The following is a 23,477-nucleotide window of genomic DNA, read 5'->3' as shown; positions in this document are numbered from 1 at the left end:
GTAACATACTAAAATATTTAGTTGTAATTTGTGTTCACGGATGTTGACTTTTGCATTATTATTGCAATGTGATGAATGTTGAAAGCCTTTAAAGATTTAGCAATGCAATATCACTAAAGCCCTTGTACTAGTGGCCATAGCATAGGCTTCCTCTCTCTTCACACTGTGGCACTTAGTCGCCACATAATTTGGGCCTTTCATGGCTACAGTGACTGAGGGACTTTGGTCCTGAATTATTCATGTCTTATGACGTCATTTGATAGCAGACAGTGACGTCTGGCTCAGCTGTTCTAAGGGACAAAGTGTGCTCATCACTCACCTGATGAAATTAGTTAAATTTGATTAACACACATGAGTGTATCATGATGACAAAGGCTCGACATATGTTTTGGTCTATTCTCAGGCCTTAATCATATAGTTGCATCACACAATTGGTTGTTTTTGCATTTCAAACAAATCTTCAATAAAGTGCCACTTGTACTGTGATTGAATTAAGGGTAGTTGATTCATTACGATTGGTTTGATCTTTGAGAGCCACGTACATCTGGCGAGTTGATTTTTCTTTACCTTTTTAATGAGGCTCTCCACCATTTGTGCTTTAAAACCTACACTGAGATTTCGAAACAAACATGCTTTATTCAAAACAAATAATTATTTGATATGATTTTGTTAATTTTATCATTTAAATTAGATTAGTTTAAGCAACATTTCTGCGAGGTGTTTAAAATACATTTCACTCATATCTTTTTTAATATGGGTTACTTAGAAACGTCCCAAAGTTAATGTGGCTGAACTACAAGTCCCATCATGCACTGAACGTATGGGACGCCCTCCACTGGTCCTCCCCTTCGTTTGAGTGGCAAGTTGTTTGTTTCACTGATACCAGCTGCTGGACTATTCCAATCCCTGTCGGAGAGAAAACACGGGGACCACCAGTCTTTCTCTTCTCACCCTCCCCATTTACCTCATTGTGGTTTCTTTTATTTCACTCTGCTCTTCTGTCTTCTACTCGTCTCATCCGATAACTTTCCTTTTCCCCTCTCTTCAACCTGCTGCCTGCTTCGTTTAAAGGTTTTAAAGCTCCTTTTCTATTTATTTATTTATTATTTTAAAGGAAGGATAAATATGTATTTTTAGATAATCTGCAAATGAGAAGACGTAAAAGATGGAGTTGCATATTTTAGAACACAGCCTGAAAGTAGCAAGTATAGCAAAGGAAGGTATTCAGATTTGCACTCACGGATTAATTAAACTCGCCTTCTTGCCTAGTAAAACAAGGTAAGTAGCTAGCTACGAACAATGCAAGTCCGTAGTAATTTAAGAAACGCAATAAAGCAAGAAACTGCACGTTGTGTTTCTCTTATACCATTATTGTTTTTTAAAGATATCTTTTCTAAATTTGCAACCATGTTCTGTTAGAGTCAAGTTATTCTTATTGCAGTTGTATTGCATGCTGTGTCGCTGTTGCATGAAAATGAGACGCCCAAAAGTAAATCGTCCGCTACATTTGTGTTAATTTGTTATTGCGTTGTTTCCCAGTACCTTTGTTTTTTTGGGGGTTTTATTTTTTTGCAAAATAGTCGACGCGAGGGAAGTGTGCTTACAGCGCTACGGCCGACAAAGGGGGCGGTGTTAAATTAAACTTGAACCGGCTTATACGTCTCACTCCGAGATGCAGAAAGCATATAGTCGGCGGTGTTGCGAATCGCAGTCCGTGTAGATCTAGCCGATCCCCTTTGCCGTCTCTCACGGGCCAACTAACACCGCTGCTTCTTTGCGTTTGTCGTCTCTGTTGCACAAAGTGTCCCCCCCATCTGCAGCGGCTCCGTGAACCAGTCCCGTCCGTATAGGCCTGATTCTGGGTCCAACTTAAAAGACCTTACATGTCGGGGAAAACTTTGCTTCCCCGCCGTTGCAGTCGATGAAAAATACCCGAACTCAGACGCTCCTCCACACCACAAGGAAACGTCTTGAAGGGTCTTGTTGAAAAAATCCGATTGTCAAAATGTTGCTGTTCGGCATGTTATTCTTCCTGCGGCGATGTTATTTGTTACCGCTGAACGTGTTTGGTAAATCGGGGCGAGCGGACTGATAAACAGCAGCCTTAATTAACCCAGGCGTGTGTTTTTCCCCCAAAAAGGGCCAATATTTTACTGCCTCTTCAGCCAACTTTTTAAGTGACTGCTGTAGAACATGTCAGTCGTGTTTTTCAGGAGTTATGTAGGGAAATTTTGAAAATGTCGCACGAAAGCCTTGTATCTTAATGATTGTTAGAACGAGGGAGGATTTTTAAGCGAAATTCAGTGCGGGTCCTTAAAACTGTAATGTGGCAAATGGTCTTACCTGACTTATCAATGTCTTTTGACCTTTTTTGCATTTCTAAGTGCAGACTCGGTATCTTTTTCTTTAAGCCTTTGGGTCTTAAGTATAAGAATTAAAACCTGCTTGCTAACGTCAGCACGGTGTGAGCCCGGTATCTGTGCATGAGGGTGCTTGGCAGCCAGGTTTCTGCTTGTCAATGCCTATCTCAGGAGGTTTCGTTTTGACTGTTATCAGTCTCCAAAGCGCACGAAAGCAGCATCAGCACTGATAAAAATGAATTCTGACCTGTCGTCCAATGAGAGATGCATTTATGTCCACCTTTCCATTCACATTTAATGCCAGCATCTGAGAATAGAGCGCTGGTCCTCTGATTTGGCGTTCATGTTTTCAATAGCAGATGTCAGTAGTTGGCTTTCAAATTAGATGTTTCTTGGCTTGTAAATCTGTTTTCCTTGCTTGTCTTTAGTTTTGACAAGTAAAATTGGAAATGAAACAGCCTGTGTGGTTCAGCATTCTGGTATCTTCAGTCATACTTTCACGTTAATTATCTAGGCCTGCTTTAAGCTGGTCATTTCCTAGCAGTCTTGAAAGGTAAAATATATACACAAGTGGCCTGTTTAAATCACATTATGGTACTTGGGTTTTCTTCAGTTGTTGAACAAGAAATTAAGGTTTTTTTTTTTTTTTTTTTTTTTAAGGACTTGGGTGCTGGAAATAGCCCAAAACTCAGTCACTGTATGGAAAGTGTTTCACATCCTTATGGAATGTGAGCGATCTGGGAAGAGTTCTGTCGACACATTCGGACCGATCGCTTGAAAGACCCGTTACGATATAAAATACTGGTTAAGACGTATACCGTGCCTCTGCTGACTCGCTGTCTGATTGTTTATTTGAAGACTCAAGGGTAGAAACGGACAACTAGTGTGTGAGGAGGGTGTCACATCTGGTGTGTGAGAGAGAGAGAGGTGTATGAAGGTCTAATGCTGAACCAGGCCTTCCACAACAAAAACAGAAGTTCTGCATATTTGTTGAGATATCTAAGTGATTGCAGATGCCTAACCTGCTTGGAAAGGGCAGCGGGATCAGTTGCTTATGTTTGTACCTTTTCAGGGGTGTGTAATGGAAATGTGATTATTTTTTACCGGCCATTATGGCTGCCGTGCCAAAATACTCGCATAAAAAAAACCATGGCGAAATAACCGTCACCTGGTTCCCTTTCTTAAAAACCCTTAAACGGTGAAGTTGCACTCTGAAGTTTTATTTTAGCACCTGTGACAATCGACTGACATTTCAGTTGTCAGCTGTCATGATAGAACACGACTGAATTTTTGCAGGAATTGCGTCACTTTTCTTGAGGCGTTCCCTAGTATCTCGAAAACAAAATTGTTGTTTTCCTCTCACTATTTATAGTTCATACAGCGAAGGCGTAATCTACATGTAAAATTTACTAGGTTCGCATGTTCCTAATGACGTAGTTATATTTAAGTCTAACTGGTCTGACATTTGTCAGCTACGCGTTAGTGTGTGGATGCCCCATGTCAGTGTAACTAGTTAAATAACTGTGTTGCTCTTAAGCGGTTACATTTTTGAAAATGTTGTTTTACTTCTGTGTGAAATCACACAGAAGATTGACGGTGGAGGAAGTTATACATGCTTTCTGTGAATAGGTGGTTTTGAATAGTTTACATTCATGTAAAAGGGAGAATGTGTTTAGATTTTATTTGGCTTGCTTTGGATGTGGTTTATCCATCTGTCAGATGTTTTAGTTCTTTGCCTGTTTGTCTGCTTGCCCAAAAATCCCAGGTTACTTAAACAAAGCTTATCCCTATTTAGTTTTCTGCCTCTATTGTAAACCCAGGATTTGATATTTTTCCTAGATAGCACATAAATAGGATTTTTAAATTGACGTGGAAATAAAACAAATATGGTAACTGACCCATTTTATTTAACTTTTTTTACAGTAGTTTTGTTAAAACAGCCCATTAATAATTATACTCATTCCAAGAACAGCCAGTGGTAATTGAAGTTGGTAGCGGAAGTGGATTGTGGCTTCTGTAATAGTGAAATGACAGCTTGTTCTCCCACACCAATATCAAAGCTTTGTTTTACAGTGATTGTTTCCTCTGGTTAGTTGCTTTAGCCAGAATCATTCTGGTCCATCCATTGTGTGTCTTGGATGTTGGCAGGGTTTCTCTTAGCCTTATGAGCCCTGTTTTACGAAGCAGGATTTCTTGCTTAGCAGGATAACTTGTTAAATTTAGCCCAGACTACCTTAAATCCGGCACGTTATCTGGGCAAGAAATCCTGCTTCGTGAAACAGGCCCTATGTCTGTCTGAACCTGTGCGACTAATTTATAAACTCCACTTGGGTCTCTTGTACCAGTTTACTAAGGCACTCAGGGGAGGGGGGGGGGGAATAACTGAATTGAAATCTGGGTGGAGGAATACATTTCCAGATTCTACCCAGTTAATTTCAAATATCAGACAGGAAAATATTACCCGTGACCAAAACCGTACATTAAAAGTAAGCTGTAGATGTCTGTGTGATCGATTTCGTTGCCGTTAACTGCCTTTAAAGCCGTTTTGCATGACCTGTCTTTGAATCTCACCTTCGTTCCATCCACTTTTGGTTATTGCTAAAAATGTGTCGTGTGTAAGATGCTGCTAAAATCTCAGGAAGGGGGAAACAATTCAGCATAACGAGCACAATATGTGCAACACGTGGGCAATGACTCATTAAGTGAAACACAGCACTGTCGGGAAAATAGAGATTTAAAGCTGTCCAGTGTCTTCACTTTTACGTGGTTGCCCTGAAATGAAAGAAGCGTGTGGGTGGATGAGCCGTATCATAAATAAAGGCCCATCTTTTCACCACGTTCAGCGCTGCTTTGGATTTTATGAGCAACATAAAAACTCTCCCTCAACCGCTGTGTGTCTTAATATTAATTGCGTGGAATGAAAATACTGGCATTCTAATTTTGACCTGGACATTTTGTCGGCTAAGTTTACACGACGCCTGGCTCTCACGCACTCATCGCGATTTGCCCAGTAATATTTTTACCGTCGCATTCTTAAGAGGCTGTGATAATCCAGTCGGTTTTGCATGCTCTCATGTTTCACAGGGGGGAATCGGAAATGCACGGGACGGCTAGTATCTTGAGTCAAGCCGCCAGAGGAGTTTTGGGGTTTGAGTTTAATTTTTATCTAGGTTTTCCAGCTTCGGCTTCGCAGCTCCGCACTGGGCGCATCGCGTAAACGAGAACGTGACTGTTCAGGTTAATTCATGCGTGCAGCGATGTCCAGTGAGCTTGTTCATCTCTTCTTCAGATGTAAGTTCTTCAGTCTGACGGAAACTCCGGAGGATTACACCATTATTGTTGACGAAGAAGGCTTCAAAGGTCAGTCTATTATACATCTGTCATTGTACTTTGAGGGTTTGCAGCTACAGAAGGAAATGTGGCCATTGTCACCCATCTGTCTGAATTTCTCTGTTTGACGGTACATTAACGTAGAGGTAACAGTGCTTTTCCCGCCACGGGTTAACAAGGCCAGACTGTTTGTTTTTTTTGGTTGAGTGAGTGAATCCGTGTCATTAGCCTGGTTGCTAGGGTGACTCTCATTCGTAACCATGGATACTCGAAGTCCTGTTTGCAGAACCGGTCCAGGTACCCTGGACAGATAGGAAGTTTTGTTTTGTTTGTTTGTGTACCTTTCTCTGCCAAAGTAAATCATCTGAGAATCACCATTAAATCTGGTCAGAAAAAGTGCAGTATGGTGTTTTGCAAGGCAGACGCTGATGTGCTATTATTTTATCGTGATAAACCAGAATTTGTGTGTGTGGTTGTTTACTTCATCTGTTCATTAGTGGGTGCTAGGTCAAAGATGGGGGGGGGGATAAGGTGACATACACTTCAGTACAGCACTTTGGGGGGGGGGGGGAATTATGTAACAAAATGTAGTCGCCCTAATACTCATTTGGTTGAGCGTAAAGGAAGATGGATGCATGTGAAACAGGCAGAGCATAAAAGCGTTTTAGCTTAGCAAGGTTTGTTTTATTAGTTTTAATTATTCAGCACAATGTTAATTAACTCAATGTTTTCATTAATTTAGAATAACTTCAGAACTCTTATGAGTGCCGAATTCCGCAAAAGAAGCCAGTGGGGCGTCTTTCACCTATGAATCAGAGATCGCTGTAAACATGAGATCCGTGGGGCCCATCGTGATCCTCTTGCCGTGTTTCAGAACTGCCCGAGTCGGAGCACCTCAGCGTTGCGGAGGCCACGTGGCTGGCGCTCAACGTGGTTTCGGGGGGTGGAAGTTCCTCCAGCTCTCAGCCAATCGGGGTCACCAAAATTGCCAAGTCAGTGATAGCCCCTCTGGCGGACCACAACATATCGGTGTTCATGTTATCCACCTACCAGACTGACTTCATACTGGTGAGTCTTTTTTTAATCTTCAGAAGGAATTCTGTTTATCTGTTTACAGTTCTTTTGTTTTCATTCATAGGTACCATTTGACATTGTCACAATGACTGAACAACAACAAAGAGCTGATGTATAATGCGCTTGGAGCACCATGTAGCAAATGTTTTGAAAGAGGTCTCGTTGATGGCCCTCACACGTCAATCGCTAAGTAAACGTGAAATTCCAGACGTTCAGGGTTTCATCATACTTTTCAGTGAAGAGATTAAAGGCAGGTTTCTCTGTTATCCTTGTGCTGGACTGTCATGGAAATTTGTCGTCTCAAAAATAAGACCAGAGAAGCTTCTTGATGAGGGTAAATGGTGTCAGACATGCCAGTGATTCCTTCAGTTCGCCTTTGTGACAAAACAAGTGTTGTAGTGAAATGTTTTTGTGTTATGGTGAGGTAATGCTCACTTTAATTTCAGCAGATTATAGAATGTATAGGAGAGGCAGTAATCATTGTGTGTATCCTTGCCTAATTGTATTAATAATAATAATAATAATAATAATAATAATAATATTTATTTATTTATTTATTTATTTATTTATTGGAGTGACATGGTGGTGCAGTGGTTAGCACTGTTGCTTCACACCTCTGGGACCCGGGTTTGAGTCTCCGCCTGGGTCACGTGTGTGGAGTTTGCATGTTCTCCCCATGTCGTCGTGGGGTTTCCTCCGGGTACTCCGGTTTCCCCCCACAGTCTAAAAACATGCTGAGGCTAATTGGAGTTACTAAATTGCCCATAGGAGTGCATGTGTGAGTGAATGTGCCCTGCGATGGGCTGGCCCCCCATCCTGGGTTGTTCCCTGCCTCGTGCCCATTGCTTCCGGGATAGGCTCCGGACCCCCCACGACCCAGTAGGATAAGCGGTTTGGAAAATGGATGGATGGGTTTATTATTATTATTATTATTATTATTATTATTATTATTATTATTATTATTGGTCTTTGGATTGAAGGTGGCAGTGGGGCATTTAATGAGTGCAGTTACAAGAGGAACTGAAAACAATGTCAGTATTGAACAATGTCAAGCCTTTGCCACGATTTTAAGTACTGTACACTGCAAGTGTTTTACTGTGTAGGTAAAGGAACGTCCAGCAGTGTTGTCCGGCAACGAGCTAATATTTGCAGGTTGCAGTGAAAGTTTGGTGGGATTTCGTGCGTGTCAGCCAGACACTGTCCCAGTGTGTAATAAAGGCTGTATAATTACATGAGTGAATTTCTGCATACAGTTAGAGGTTAAATCAGAATGCACGAATGCAGTGTATATCATATAAACAAAAACTGGAGGGGTGTTTCCATCACCATTATCTGGCAGGCAAATGCCCTCGAAGATGCACTACCATTGGGCCGGTCTCACTGTTTGCTTTAATCCATTTCATTCGTGCTGATGGTGACTGACCACAGATGTCCTAATAGACGTCTCTCCAGTTTCTCTCACTTCATAGCACCACTTGTTAAATAAAAACTAAGTACAACTGTGTGATGGAGTATTGATCTCATCACAAGAAGTTTTTTTTTTTTCCTCCTCCTTTATCGATTCCTTTGTTAAACAGTTAGTTTAAGTCTTTACAGTGTAAGTAATCGATATTGTTCTGTCGCGTGCTTTTGGCTCCTTTCTGTGGATATGCGCTTACCGCCCTGCTTCAACTCTGATTAATCAGATGTCAGTTTCAGGGCTGGGATCGATTTGAGAAGCTCTGCTTCTGTTTAGTTACTCAAAGCCCCGACTTAAGTCATTTTTCTCTCTTCACTGATTCCTCGCCGAAATGTCCTTCGCATGCATCACCTGTGTGTTTGTGGAAGGGTGTTTTGTTTCGCAAAATCTGCGGAAAGGGGCCAAAAAAAGAGAATTTCAGCAGCACCAAACATGTATCTCCTGTCATCAGCCCCCGCTTGATTGACCTGTCTGCCTTCACACCGCATCAGCTTAAATATAATTCCATCTGGGCTAAACTGTACCAGATGTTTTTCCATGATTCCGTTAGGCTTTCAAACTTTTAATAGATGACCCTTTGCACAAGCAATTCCTTAATCAAGCTAAGAGTTTCCTATCCTGCAGCCTGCCTTGAGGGCAGTGAGTAAGGTTTCTGGAGGAACCAGGCTGCTGATAAAACCAGGTCCTGTTCACGGTGGAGAAATGGAAGCGGATGGCAATCTGGCCCCAGTTACATAAGGAGGATTAGCTTCTTGGTGGAATTTGCTGTAGCATACATTGGGTGACTACGTCCCACACCAGCTGCTCTTGGTCAGAAAACAATCGCAAGCTTTAAAGAAACCAAGCAAACAACCTGCTTTGTGGTATCCGATTACGAGCAGGATATAGGCAGGGGTCCCCCACCACTACAACCACACACACACACACACACACACACACACACACACACACACACACAGACAGTTATCATTCGGGGCGGCAATACATTAAATGTCTCCACAAATATACAAAGATGAAACTACCCAGATTTGGAAAACCTTTCCCACCTTGTCCCTTATTTGTTTTATTACGCCATCATGAGCTTTAAAATTCTTAGCCTGGTAATGGTCCCCACGAGGCCTCTTTACTAATAATTAAATGCATATGAAGTATGCATGTGTTTCTTCTTTAATGTGAGCCCTGTATGATTTTCCCAAATGTATTAACTCCAGCAGAATATTCTTAGATGTTTGTACTGTGTTCCAGCATTTGTTTTGATTTTCTTGTCACCTTTTTTTTTTTTTTTTTTTGCTCTGCTAATTCTGTGCCTTGTCAGCTTGGGCTGCTGTGCACATTTATTCCAGAATATGACACTAGTTGCCTTTAACTACTTCCGTGTTTTTCAGTTTTCCAAGAGCATTTTTACTACACCGGCTTCTTAGTTGTCTGTCGCTTTTACCTCGAAGATATTTAAACGTGTTTTAATGCTGTTACGATTCACTTTGTTCTATGCGGTAAGTCAGTCGGCTGCATCCTTCGTTGAATAGGATCTTAAGCTCTTCTGCCTTCGATTTTTTTTTTTTTGCCTCTGCAGGTGAGAGAGAGAGACCTGCCGATGGTCATGCACACCCTGTCCTCTGAGTTCACCCTTCTGCGCGTGGTCAATGGCGAGACTGTTGCCGTCAACAGCCTGGGGGTCACCAATGGCTTTGTAAAGCCGAAATTGGGTAGGGCCAAGTTCATAACGTATGAGTCATGTATCATTGATCAACATGATAGCTGTACTTTCCATACCTATGCAATGTATGTGTCCTGGTAAACTGACCAACAGGTCATATAGATCCGTGGCCTGTATGTACTACGAAGCGGGGTTACTGGATTATCGGGGTAACTTGTCGGATTTAAGGTACCACAGTTTTAAATGGACTATATATTCGTTGATTTACATGTTGCTCAGACTACCTTAAATCCGACAAGTTACCCCCAAAAGCCAGTAGTACAGGCCCCAGGGCTGCCTAACCCAGCTCCTGCAGATCTACCCCCCCTGCAGAGGTTGGGTCCCGCCCAAATTCAACACACCTGATACAGATAATCAGTCCCTTCAGTAGTATCTCGGCATCAGAGCTACCTTAGCTTCAACATAGCTGACTCTAATACTGAGATGATACTGAAGGGCTATGAAGTGTTTCAAATTAGCACTGTACTTAAACTCTGCATAGCTGGGCAGCCCCAAATTGACTTGCACTAGAGGGAAGGGTTACAGTTAAAGTACTCCCTCGGTTTTGAACCCACAGCCTTCAGGTTGGTAATAGAATGCTCTGCTTGTTGAGCTATGGGAGCGCTGATTTAACTTTAAGTTTTCATTTTCTGATTCGGTGCTAGCACCTTAAACTCCACCCCAGCGACTTCAGTCAGTCCCTCTTGGCAGTACATTCTCTTATGCGCCAAACATGGTGTCTCGTCTCCAGTCCAGCGCCCAATCATCCACCCCCTGTCCAGCCCCAGCAACATGTTCTGTGTGACCAGCCTGAACCCCGATACCCTACCGTCCGTGGCCACTCTGCTAATGGATGTCATGTTCTATTCCAGTGGGTAAGTGTCCCTCCATCTGCTGACATGTATCTATAGTATAAAGCTAAGATTCTTAGATCTTATCTTAGTAGAAAAGCCTACATTTGTAGTTATTGCAACTAATCATTCCATCCTTTGACACTTTAGAGTTAAGGAGCCTGCAGGAGCCAGTGATGATTCTGGGCACATTCGTTTCTTCTCCTTCTCCCTGATTGAAGGCTACATCTCTCTGGTCATGGATGAGCAGATGACCCGAAGGTGGCATATAAACTGCTTTGCTTCATTATTTCCCTTTCTTGTCCCTTCATCTTTTCTGACCTGTAGCTAATGTGACCCGTAGATTGAATGGACATTCTGCATAATTTTTTATTTCCCAGTCTGTGTTTCTGGGACCCGCAGACAGTCCACATTTTTGCTCCCTCCCAGATAGTCCACAATTTTGCAATTTAGCAGAAACGTGGACTGTCTGCAGGACCCCAAGGAGCGGATTGGGAAACGCTGCTTCTGGACAACTAAGAATGGCCATCATCAATTGTGAGGGCTGCTGAGAATCAGTTTGGACGGTTTGTCCTCAACCTGTCACTTTTGTGATGCTCCAGGTTTCCCAACAATGTCCTCTTCACCAGTGCCTCAGGAGAGCTGTGGAAGATGGTTCGCATCGGAGGGCAACCACTTGGATTTGGTGAGTCTTACCTGCAGGGATATTGTCTCTCTGTAGTCAGTGGACAAGCACAAACGATCAGACTGTCCCCTGTCCATCTGTGCAAAGGGACTGGGCAGACCTAGTGCTGGAATGTATACAAGTGATGCTGATTGGGCGGAACGTTATTTGATTTGGTTGGTTCGGATTCTGCCCATGATCGGAAGGTCACTGGTTCAAAATCCAGTGGTCAGCAGTGTAATTTTTTTTCATTTATTTTTTTAGCCTTGGACCTTTTGAAGAAGGCCCTTAATTTCAACTGCGACTAAGAACCCTATTAAAGCATAGATGTGATGTAAAATCTGAATGGTTTTTAGTGTTTTGTTATACAGAAGTAAGCTCTGCATCCACATGTGGCTGTGTAACGTTTCCCATCCTTGCTTTTGGTGCTGACAGATGAGTGTGGCATTGTGGCTCAAATATCTGAACCTCTGGCTACTGCTGACATTCCAGCCTACTACATCAGTACCTTTAAATTCGACCACGCTTTGGTGAGTTCGCCGTCGCCCGGAACAAAGGGTTTCGTTTGGATCCTAAAGAGTTCCCTCTTGGCACTTCAGATGAACGCAGACCTACTTGTGCCCCCGTGAACCGTAAAGCATTGTCATTTAAGGTTAATCGGTATTGGATTTCCGTTCTGGGGCTAGAAGGTAGTCACACACCCCCAGACTAAACATGCTGCTTCTCCCATTAACACCAGTTTCCAGTACATTCTATTACAGGGATTTGTTTTCTTCTTTTTAAATTCCTTTCATGTAATTACCCTAAGAAATAGACCATTAGGCATAGTAAAGTATTAGAAGAATTCTTGAGTGCTCAGATTGGCTAAGCCAGCTAAATGTGCTTATGCAGAGCACTGCACAGACTTAAGACCACAAATCTGAACTGTAACCAAAGTTTCAGCACTGACGGGGGAAAAAAAATGGTAATTGTTTGCCATGTGGTTTAACCCGGCGGAGGTGCGTTGGCTCGTAGCTGTAGGCCGCACCATGTGACCTGCAGTGTGGCGAGATGGAAGGCTCGTGTTCGTGGTGCAGTGCTGGTGTTTTATAAGCTATTAAATATTTTGTCGCTACTTCAGTTTTATCTTTCAGTGGCTAGTGCACGACTTGCGTGCATAGATCTTGTTAGTGAGAATGTCATCGTTCGCTTCCATAGCTGACGCTGCTCGTAGATGGTTCGTGTTCCCTAATGCCCCGCCCCCTCGCTCCTTTACCAGGTCCCCGAAGAGAATATCCAGAGTGTGATTGGAGCTTTGCGGACCAATGAGAGCACAGGACAGTGAAGGGCGGAGCCGTGGGACTGGTGTCTCTCGTCCTCGCTGACATGTCAAGTTACCGTCAGATAACGTCAAACTCAAAAGTGCCAAGATCTTACCTGTGGACTGCTGGGGGGGGGAGGGGAGGGGAGACTCAGTCTGCAATGAGCCCAAATATTCTGTGTTCTGTTCTCAGAGACTGTGCCAACACCCCCATCCCATAGGTTTAGTTCTGTGATCATAGAGCATTTCCTGTCGTCTTTTGTGACCATGCCAGCGGGATCTGCTAAATCCCAAGCCCGAAATTTTATACCAGCTCCTGAAACATTTTGTTGGCTATCCTCTTGCTGCCCCCCCAACCACCTCTATTTGGCCCCAACTGCTGGGTTGCTTTAATTTGGCAATCTGAGCTGTTCATGCATCAAAAACCTTGTTATATCTTCTCTTGCATTATCTTAAGGAAAACGACTCTGCACAAAAAGAATCTCTGGCATGGTTTATGTGTTTAGTGTTGTTTTCTTTTTGAATCTCCCCTCGTATACAGTGCCATGATGCTTTGAGCCTAAACCGATGCCTTGCCTAAAGCTGTTTTAAGGTGCAACTACAGGAGAGAATAAGGTGGTGGTATTTACCGTGGTGAGGTTTGGCCTCTCAACATTGAATAAGCTGTCTTACAGTATATGGATTTATTTGCGTTCACTGTACAGTGATTGATTACTATAGTTGCTAATACAATAGTTCCTTTCCACAAAGTATGCAATCTTGTTTCAGCAATATGTTGTAGTTATTTAAGCTATATCTGAAGGTGGCTGTTAGACATTCAATACAAATTGCATCTTTTTTTTTTTGCCAACGAGGTTATTTATCAGACCAGTGAATTGTCTATACAGTGCTTTCATTGTGTGTATTTTTAGCTGACTGGGGATTAAGTTGAGTCCTTTCAGTGTGCAAACTGAAAACTGACGGCAAGCACAACAGTATTGGTCAGCGTTCAGTCTGCTTGGAGCCCTTGGCTTAGCTAACGGTTGTGTTCACCTTGGTCGCAGTCGTGAGAGACTCACTCATTTGCAGCAGGTCTTGCACAACTGCTGTCTGTTCACCGCCCCCCCCCCCCCCAACCCCCCAGAGACATTGCTTTCTCTGCCATTAATACAAAGGAAATTATTTGTTGCAAGACAAACGAAAGAAACCCACACCACACCTTGATTTTTTTACCAAACTAGCTGTTCCAGTATTGGATGGATAGGGTTGGAGATGTTCAGTCAGATCATCAGATGTGGTGGGATCATGTGGAATGTCAGGTACATTATGCAACGTTGTCCCTGTTTTTAGGCCTTAACCCCCCCCCAGTCTGCACTTTACGGTCCCGTGGAGCTGCTAATGTGAAAACTAAGTGTAATTTGGTGTCCAGGAAGGTAGCTCATGAGGCAAGGATTGTTGGGTTGCTTTTCTTCTCGGAGGATTGGTTGTGGCATTTCTCTACACCAAACCGACTTGTTCTAGGAAGCCATTTACATCAGTGTTAGATTCATGGGTGATGTTTATCCCAAGGATTTAAAAAAAAAAAAAAAAAAAAACTTGTTTTGAGCTTGAGGTGCATTTTGGGAATCCATTTCACCCCACTTTCTCGTCTTGCCGCGTTTGTTTTGCACACAATGTTTTTTAGGGAGACGAGGTACTTTTAATGTAGGATGGGGTTAATTTTTGGTTAGTCTTCTCACACAGTTCAGCTTGCTTAACGTTATTTAGCTTTCCATGTGAGACTTTCTGCCACTGAACATCTAGGTTCATCTCTGTAGGCCTGATGAGTAAATGAGTGGTCTTGTTACCCTTTTTAGGAAAAGGTAAACTTTCTCGATTGTTCTGGAATAGCACAGGTCTTTGTTGTTTTGGACCCCCCCCCCTTCTATGCCTTGTGATGTTCCATTGTTTTTCCTGGGTATGTTGTGTAACTTTACTGACACCAAAACCTAAACTGGAGTGAGAATTGAAGCATGCGTTCCTTGTTGATAAAACAATTGCAGTTCATAAACTTTTTGTGGGTTGTATGTAGAAGCTGATTTTTATTTTCTTTTTTTCCCCAGCATAGAGTTCATGTATTTAACTAAACCGAGTAAAACTGAAACACGGTCCACTGTCTTGCCACTGTTACAAGCGACACCGTCATTAAGGTCGGCTCAAGTCTTTTGTACGTTCGCTTTTTTTTCGGTTCCAGTGCAACTTTTTTTGCACTAAATGATCAAGTGGCTACAGACTGTGCTACGACCTAAAGTTCCCAGGATTAGGGTGGATGGACCATAGTCCTTATGAGTCGACTTGAAAATGGAAATTAGTATGAATTCATGACATGAACTTTTGGTCTTACGTCCTTATTAACTAACTGCGGTAATCCGTGGTTAATATCTGGTAGTGCTGAATTTCAGGGACGATCCTGTTTCATTTTTAGGTAACTGCAGAACAATTATGGGCAGCAAGTTAGTTCATCCACTTTTTTTAAATTTTTTTTTGTTCCAAGCTGAGTGCAGAGTCAGATGAGTCACGGATGGTGAAGTTGTCCCTAACCCTTGTGTAGCACTGAGCACATACAATGTATGGCTGCTCTTCACGTGCTCGATGTTTTGCTTCTAAAACGTCAATCCTTTTAATAAGCTAAAGCAGGACTTAAGGTCTGTTTTACATGTTTCCCAGAATAATGTGACTAAGTTTACAGTGAGCTAGAATCCGGTGGCCCGATCAGTCACGGTGCATGAGGTGATTTAGACCGTGACTGGTGTCTCTCATTTACTTTGGGTCAAATGGAACACAGGTTGAATGACTGTTTGAAGGTGTTGATTCCCACATCGTTTTGATAAAATTAAACAGTTGTTGAGAATTGGAACCTAAAAGATGTTGCTCAGTGGACGTTATGCAACTTCGCCCATCGCCAGATGTTCCTGAGCCTCAGACTAAACTGCAAGTTTGCGACGTAACTCGAGTCCCGCCGTTTACTTTTTTTGAATATAAAGGATCATGGTTATTTTTTAAGGGGCTTAAATACTCCAGGCTTGTAGGTTTCTTGTGAAGCGCCCCCCCCAATAATTTTCATGTTTGTTAGAATTCAATGTTGGAATACGAGGGTAAAATCTATAGCTTTCAAGCCAGGAATCTGATTTAAATCTTGGCCAATTTTTATAACTCGTCCCCAGCCCCTTATATTGCAACTGTAGAACATTCTTCCTGTAAGCGTTAATCATGCAATTCATTTCAAGATAGTATGTCTGTACGGGGGCTGTGAACTAATGAACTAAAGCTGCTACGTTTTGAATGTATGATCAAAGTGACTATCCCTTAAGACGGTTTCTGTGCTGTGCCCCGCTCACGACTGGCTGACCCGAGTCGCGTGTTCAAGTGTATTTTGTCTGTGGGTTTTTATTTTATTTTCCCCCCTTTTTGAAACCTCTTCCCATCACCAAAAGTTAAATGGTTTTGCATTTTCAGATCAGAATTGTGAAATAATTAAAAGCAAATTGGTACATCAAGTGTGGCAAATTAAAAAAAAAAAATAAAGTACTTTAATCTGTCAATCTGGGTGCAGTGTCCTTTCATCAGTGTCGAGAAGCATTCTGCATTATAAGATGTATACATAGATTGCACTACTTTCTATAATTGTAGGTCAATATAACTCATATCAACGTTTTATCGCATTTTTTAGTTTATATTCATGTCATATTTAAGTTTAGGGAGCAAAGCAGTACAGTGCATGAAACGTGCTACAGACCGGCTTTTGCGCATTGTTCTCCAGTGGGTTGTGTGGACTAAAGAAGGTGTCAGCAGCTGCTGATATTAAAGTATCTGTTTGACAGACTTGCATCCTAGATTCCCCTTCAACCCATCCTACCCCTCTGTGACCACTTCAGAATCTGTAATAAAAAATTCCATCTATGGCGTTCACCGAAATGTCACGTACACCATTGCAATACGCGCCGTTATGCGACTTCAGATGCTCTTAAGTCTTGAGGACGGCTTCGATGGAAAGGTCGAAGGTCAGCCTCATGGAAAGCTCTGGAGGCGGTGCCTGACAAACCGGCTTAAGGGCCGTCTCATGTCTGGGCCTGCTCACATCAGGGACTTGACCAGTGCCACCGTATGATCAACCCCGCATGCCACATCCAGCACATGGCCTGGCACCGTCACCTGGAACATGGAACGACGGCATGCCTTAATAATTCTGCTTTATAAGAACATTACAATTGTGCACGGTCCAGCCCTTACCCGCCATGGAAAGAACTGGTCATCCGCCTTGCCGATTCCCAGGCAACCTCTCACATTCTTGCCCCAAACAAAGAGCTCGCCTTTATCTGAAACAAAGCACATTCCTCTCAGGGCCCATACCAGCCTCACATGCACACGCACCGTGGTTTGTTCACTTTGAGCTCGGTTACATTCTCGCCAAACAAGTTCACGCCAAACTGCTGCCTCTTTATTGTTTGAAACAAAGAAGACGCCTGTGCAGATAGATGTGGTTCCACACCATTACACACCTGGGGTCATCTGGAAGCAGGTGGCACTGAGAAACGCCCTCAACGGCGACATCACACGCATGCTACCGCTCTCATTTACTCCACGGCTGCTGATAGCCATGTTGGTGTCTCCGCCTTATTGAGCTGGACCAGCAGTCTAGTGGTTTGTGAAACTTTTTCCATCTTAAGGTTCACAAAGGCCTCTTTGTAACCTTTGGAAAAGGTACTTTTCAACGCGTATAGTAAAAATAAAAACGTCATGCTGTAAGCAATGGTTTCACAGCATAACCCAGGGCTTTGATTGTCAGTACTGGGTTTCAGTACAAAAGTCTTTTTTTTTTTGGTAACGCAATCAAAAATATTACCTGTGATCTTGCTGCATTAAGCAGGAGACACAGGTGCTTTTAAAGATGAACTGTGATGAAACTGATTTACCTGTGACGGCTGCAAAGTGATGGAGCCCGCATCGGATCTGAGTGACTCGCACCGAAGGGTTAAACTCCGAGCGCCCGAACAGCGTGGGCGGGACCACTTCTGGCGTCTTGGACTCCGACAGATTCGGCCCTTTTCCCAGAATGCCGTAGCCCCAGACAAACACCTCCCCCTTGTCTGAGGCAAGACAGGAACTTCGACGTTATTGTGACCCGACACATGAACCAAACACACACAAAAAGGGGCGTGGTCTTAATCTGCACAAAACCATAACTAAAGTGAAACCCCTAATGCGAAATAAGTATTACACCAGGGGGCTGTATCACGAAGCAGGATTTCTTGCTTAGCCGGATATCTTGTCAGATTTAAGGCAGTCTGGGCTAAATGCCAGTGGACGAAGAAAAAGACCATTTAAACAAGCCCTCGCACCCTAGCCACTCTGTTCCAAGGTCTCCCACCTCAGCCGACAGAGAGAGCCCTAAAGACGTGGACAAGCCAGCACCTCCACAGAGGTTTCTCTCAGGCTGTAATCCTTCTAAACAAGAACCCCTCTGATATTCCTCTGCTTTAACCGCTGCAAATGAACTTTAATGTAGCATTGTAATGCACACTCCTACTGTCCTTCCTATTCCATGCCATGATCCTGAATAACAACCTTTCCCTGTTCCACTACTGCAGTCAGTACACATATACACAGATGCACTTTAACAAAACCAATCACTCTTGGGGAAATTCATTAACTCCTTACACTATTTGCAGTTTTTGTTGTGTATAGTCTCTTTTATATATATTTTTTAATCTTTTACCGTGTATTTTGTACATCATCTCATTCTGTAGTATTGGACTGACGTTATGTTGACACAGATGGTGAGTTTGGGTCCAGAAAGCACAAATCCAGATCAAGATTTTGTTCCAACCAACCAGCTAGATACTCCGTGACTGTGACTCTTTATGCACAACTGGTTGGTTGAAACAAAACCTTGAGCTGGATTTGTCCTTTCTGGATCGGAACTTTCCACCTCTGGTTCACACTTGCACCAAGAGGAATCCCTTGTACACTTGGTATATGGTGAATGATAAAGATTCCGATTCTGGTTGATGGTTCGGTCCCCGGGTCCGACTACCCTGATCTCACCGTTCAGTACAGCCACCTGAGTCCCCCCGCAGGCGGCCTGCTGCACCTTGCCCGCCTCCTCCACGGGGAGGTGCTGTGGAGAGTTTATCTGACGAGAAGCAAAGGAAAGTAAAGTGTTAAAACCCACCTCGTGTCCTATGCAGGCCAGTTAAGGGTTTTCTTGGCCCAGTGACCCGTAACGTCTGCTGAGGCTTTTACCTGCATTGCTTCCGTAACGGCGGACAGCTGCAGGTACTCAGAGTTCCCCCATCCGAAGAGCTCGCCGCCCTGCGACACGGCCAGGCTGCAGTCCCCGTAAGAAGTTACCTGCCGCACCCTCACCCCAGCCAGGTCCCCCGCGACAGGCACAGGCCGGGATGCCATGTCGTAACTTCCTAGTCCTGCCGATGTACACAGAGCCATTATAAACATCTTCTGCTAACACAAACACCAATGGGCAGTGGTGGCCTAATGGTTAGGGACGAGTGCTTGTTATTGGAAGGTCGTTGGTTCAAATCCCTGACCAACAAGGTGTTGTTCTCCGGGCAATAACTAATATCTTTTTGTTGCTGTGTCACATATGGGTTAAAAGCAGAGGAAGCATTTTGTTGTCGTGTGTCAACAGTTTTCCACTTTATTATTCGAGTCCCATCTGAAAACACAAGATTTCTAGCTACAAATATTGACATTATTTCTGATCAGCTACTGTGAGCTAAGGTCCATCCATCCATTTTCCAAACCGCTTATCCTACTGGGTCGTGGGGGGTCCGGAGCCTATCCCGGAAGCAATGGGCACGAGGCAGGGAACAACCCAGGATGGGAGGCCAGCCCATCGCAGGGCACACTCGCACACACTCCCATCGGCAATTTAGTAACTCCAATTAGCATCAGCATGTTTTTGGACTGTGGGGGGAAACCGGAGTACCCGGAGGAAACCCCACGACGACATGGGGAGAACATGCAAACTCCACACACATGTGACCCAGGCGGAGACTCAAACCCGGGTTGTGAGCTAAGATGAAAGATGACATTAAGCATCAGTGCAGATAAATGCTAAAGAACAAAACACTTTCTTTCTGGTCTATAGACTGGACAACCAGCATCTTAGTTGTCAGCAGCCGTACCACCAGGTAATCTACCTGAAGCTAAGCAGGTCCGGGGCTGGCTAGCACTTGGATGGGAGACCAACTAGGAAAGCTGGGTTGCTGCTGGAGGAAATATGACCAGCAGGGGGAGCCCATGCTGTGGTCTGTGTGAATCCCAATGCCCAAGCGCAGTGACGGGGACAGTGTGCTGTAAAAATAGTGCCGTCCTCTGGATGATACTTAAAACTGAGCTCCCGCCTCTCTGAGATCATAAAGGATCTCTGGGCATCTTTTGAAAGAGTAGAGGTGGTACCCCGATGCCCTGGCTGAAATTGCCCATTGTGGCTCATTCAAGTCCAGCCTCCTAATCATCCCATATATCTAACTGGTGCATTCACCACCGTAGCTACTGTGTGGTGAGCGTACTGGCAACCAGGTGGATGATAGAAGTGACTCCCCATTGCTTTGGGTGTTTTGAAAAGCGCTATATAAAAGTAACATTAATTCATGGTATTCACTGGTATTCAGGGATGCCTGTCATATGTGAACATCAGCAGACCTGTCTGTCCATCTGCCCCCCATCCGCAGGCGTACACTCTGCCCGTCTCAGTCAGGAACAAGCTGTGGTCCTGCCCACACGCCACCTAGAGGAGAAGGGCAGCATCACAGGTGGATTTCTAACTGTGGTACCGTTTTGAAACTACATTTGAAAAAGCAAGCCTGTTACAGACCCTTTAATACATTCTTCCTGCAGTATTTTATAAACTATCAATTACACTTTTGATTCGCAGAGTTACATTTTGTAATAATATTCAAGAACTAGGGAAAAAATAATATACTAAACATAATTTAGACAACGTTTGACAATTCTAGTCCACAAACGCTCCGTGAGTCTAAGCACTAAAGTACGCACCTGAGTGACCCGACTGTCAAAACCTTCAATCTTGTGAATGACATGGCTTCCACTGGGAGGGAAACAAAAGATTATCATTTGTCAATCAGAACAATACCTTTCCTCAGAAGGTAACTTTCTAAGTGTGGCAGGCATGTCAGACCACAGTTGACAGACATAGATAATATTATAATGGAAGGACAGTCAACATGTCATGGCACCCAGAGAAGGGGGGGTTAAGGGCCTCGCTCAAGCACCCATGCCGAGGTCGGGCTCAATCCGGCGACCTTCTGATCACTGGCACAGAGGCTTATCCCACTGAGCCGCACACTGCTCTTCATTGGTCTTATTTTCATTCATCAGCTCTTGATTGACCTTTGCTTAGCCACACAAATCTAGACAAATAACTTTAACCATCAACTGAAAACATATAGCCTAAACTTCCTGTGTTAAATGATGCACAGCATACTGAAGCTGTCCGATAAAAACTTTAGGTTGGATGATCCTCCTGCCAGCATAAATCTCAGAGTCGCTGGGCCCTTGAGCAAGGCTCTTAACCCCAAATGCACCAGGGTCTGTTTAATGCTGCTTTCAACTGCACGTTGCTTTGGACAGAAGTATTTCTGAAATAAATGACATCGTAAACTTATTCTACTGTGAGCTGTGTAGAAAAAGAAACCTGCGTAACATTCAGCAAATATGAATCCGTGGAAAGCGTACCTGTAAACTTCATCCTCTACTATTTTCCTCCCACACTGTCCGTACGCATTGTTCCCAAGGCTGAACACTGTAACCAACGTCACAAAGCATTGTCTGATCCTTATATTTCACATTTGACCACAGACATTTCTGTTGTCTTAGCACAACAAATACAGCTTGAGGAAGGGAAGCCTCATTTTTAAGAAGTAAAAAGGGCTTTTTAGACCCCGGTGTGCTGCGACATGTCCCTCCCCCACGTGGCTTACCGCCCTCTGAGTCTGTGAGAATGAGGGAGTGGGCGCGCCCACAAGCCACCTGGACCACCCGCGTCTCCTGCGGCCTGGCCAAGGGAAGGTGCACCGGGGAAGGCTCCAGAACATAGTCATAGCTTTTCTCTGGGGACCAAGGAGAGGGAAAGAACTGCACCTGCATTCTGACTTCGCCGCAAACCAGGTAATCTGTTAAATTTAACTTCGGGTTTCCATCCAGGTTATGAAGGAGATCCGCTCCCTAAATCTGTCTTTAAGTCAGATTTGTAGGAAAGTCAGAGCAATAACAACACAGTACATAATAATGCAGTAAATGATAATTATTATTATTATACAGCAATAAGTTACATACAGGACTGTACCTCGAGCTGATGAACAGCTGAAGCCGCACAATGTTTTCATGAGCACCACGAACTTATGCGTGTGTTCGTTATTATGAACCATTATATTTAACCTGAATTTGTAATATAATACACTTTATGTTAGTGAGTAGAAATTGTGCGTAGGTCGGACATTCTTAAGCCAGGGACTGCCTGTAAGTGACATTGGAGGAGCCGTAGACGGTTAAAAAGAAAGGAGGGGATGCTCACCTCGGTCATGGCGGGAACACTGGAAACCCAACTGGGAGTCCTTATTGAGGCCCATTCCCCACAACTTTGTAACGTCTCGAGTTCTAGAGGACAGCAGCGTGAACCCATAACCACAGGCTGCTGATGAAATCTGTGGGCAAACAGGACACAAGACACTAAAGAAATGTGATGTGTTAAGCATGGTGTCAGTCTATTTATTAGACTTCGATATTAGGCAGCATATGATTCTCTAGGCGGCATCTACAGCACCTGCTCTGCGGTGTCAAGCCGATACGGGGTAAACTGATATTTCCGGCGTTTTTTTCTCCCACTGTCCGGAATCACAAAACTAGGAATTCCAAGTGCCCCCGTGTAGCTGAATCCCCAGACGAAGACTTTGTCTTTGGGCTTTCGGTGTTGTCCCACATACTGGAATATTGGCCCCAATTCAGATTCCTTCGTTTGGGCCTTTGACGCCGCGCTGCGAGACTCACATGCATGATTTTTAAGACGAAGCAAACCTAGTTTTCGAAGACGGACCAGGGCCATTTAACAGACAGCCTGCAAAAATGCATGAAAAAACAAATAGATTAGTTTGCCAGTTAGAAAGACCGAGGTTGAGCTTCCAAGAAAAAAAAATAAATCTTAGACGTTTCGATAAGCCACAATGATACACAGCTGGTCAACTCAGTCAGACCTAACATAATGTACGACGTAGTTCAATGTACGACGTCTATGAACTGTATTAATTCGCTATGAGCACTATCAGTGTTTTATGAAATGTTAAGCTAGCGAATCACAGATAGTAATCTTCAAATATTCATAACGATGTCCGGTTATATTATGACTCATTTGGAGTAATAACCGCAAAGTAAATTAAATCGGTTTATTATAAAGTACTTACCGAGTAAAGCAGTTAACGCTCAGAATTATGTTTTACAAAATAAATCCAGATATAACAAACTTCACAGATAGCTCAAATTCTTCATGGTTTCTTGACATAAACAGAGTAGTTAGAGTACTTGGTTATAATAATACATATGCAATGTCAAAGCTTTGTGTAGTTTGAAAAAGGCACTACCATGTTTGACAATGTTGGGCGCCATGAGACTAACCTTTAGTCACACTCTGACCTCTAACCTTATGCGGCGTATGACACACGTAATTTCCGGTTATAGTTTTCTTGG

At 43.5% G+C, this 23,477-nt stretch overlaps 2 protein-coding genes across 3 annotated transcripts; one reads left to right on the top strand and one right to left on the bottom strand.

Annotated features, from left to right (window-relative positions):
* Positions 1 to 862: 862 nt before the first annotated feature.
* Positions 863 to 16,294, top strand: castor2 (cytosolic arginine sensor for mTORC1 subunit 2). Its single transcript, XM_048984712.1, has 9 exons — positions 863 to 1,278; positions 5,650 to 5,720; positions 6,565 to 6,758; positions 9,797 to 9,929; positions 10,671 to 10,794; positions 10,921 to 11,031; positions 11,373 to 11,455; positions 11,870 to 11,964; positions 12,693 to 16,294. Exons 1-9 carry the CDS (start codon positions 1,166 to 1,168, stop codon positions 12,756 to 12,758), a joined length of 990 nt encoding a protein of 329 aa, XP_048840669.1. The 5' UTR covers positions 863 to 1,165; the 3' UTR covers positions 12,759 to 16,294.
* An 82-nt stretch (positions 16,295 to 16,376) lies between these two features.
* Positions 16,377 to 23,411, bottom strand: rcc1l (RCC1 like). Of its 2 annotated transcripts, XM_048984703.1 has the most exons (12): positions 23,195 to 23,411; positions 22,561 to 22,851; positions 22,312 to 22,441; positions 21,719 to 21,847; positions 21,474 to 21,540; positions 20,775 to 20,826; positions 20,421 to 20,505; positions 18,996 to 19,177; positions 18,798 to 18,885; positions 17,666 to 17,839; positions 16,983 to 17,068; positions 16,377 to 16,904 (listed from the first exon to the last, which is right to left on the bottom strand). In XM_048984703.1, the coding sequence occupies exons 2-12, from the start codon at positions 22,837 to 22,839 to the stop codon at positions 16,827 to 16,829; spliced, it is 1,350 nt and encodes a 449-aa protein (XP_048840660.1). In that variant the 5' UTR covers positions 22,840 to 22,851; positions 23,195 to 23,411; the 3' UTR covers positions 16,377 to 16,826. The 2 variants fall into 2 exon arrangements, with proteins under 2 accessions (XP_048840660.1, XP_048840661.1); XM_048984704.1 differs by lacking the exon at positions 17,666 to 17,839.
* Between the last annotated feature and the right edge of the window lie 66 nt (positions 23,412 to 23,477).

Source organism: Brienomyrus brachyistius, chromosome 18, assembly GCF_023856365.1.
Source record: "Brienomyrus brachyistius isolate T26 chromosome 18, BBRACH_0.4, whole genome shotgun sequence".
In the NCBI taxonomy this organism is placed as follows: domain Eukaryota; kingdom Metazoa; phylum Chordata; class Actinopteri; order Osteoglossiformes; family Mormyridae; genus Brienomyrus; species Brienomyrus brachyistius.
This window is presented reverse-complemented; position numbering and strand designations above follow the sequence as displayed.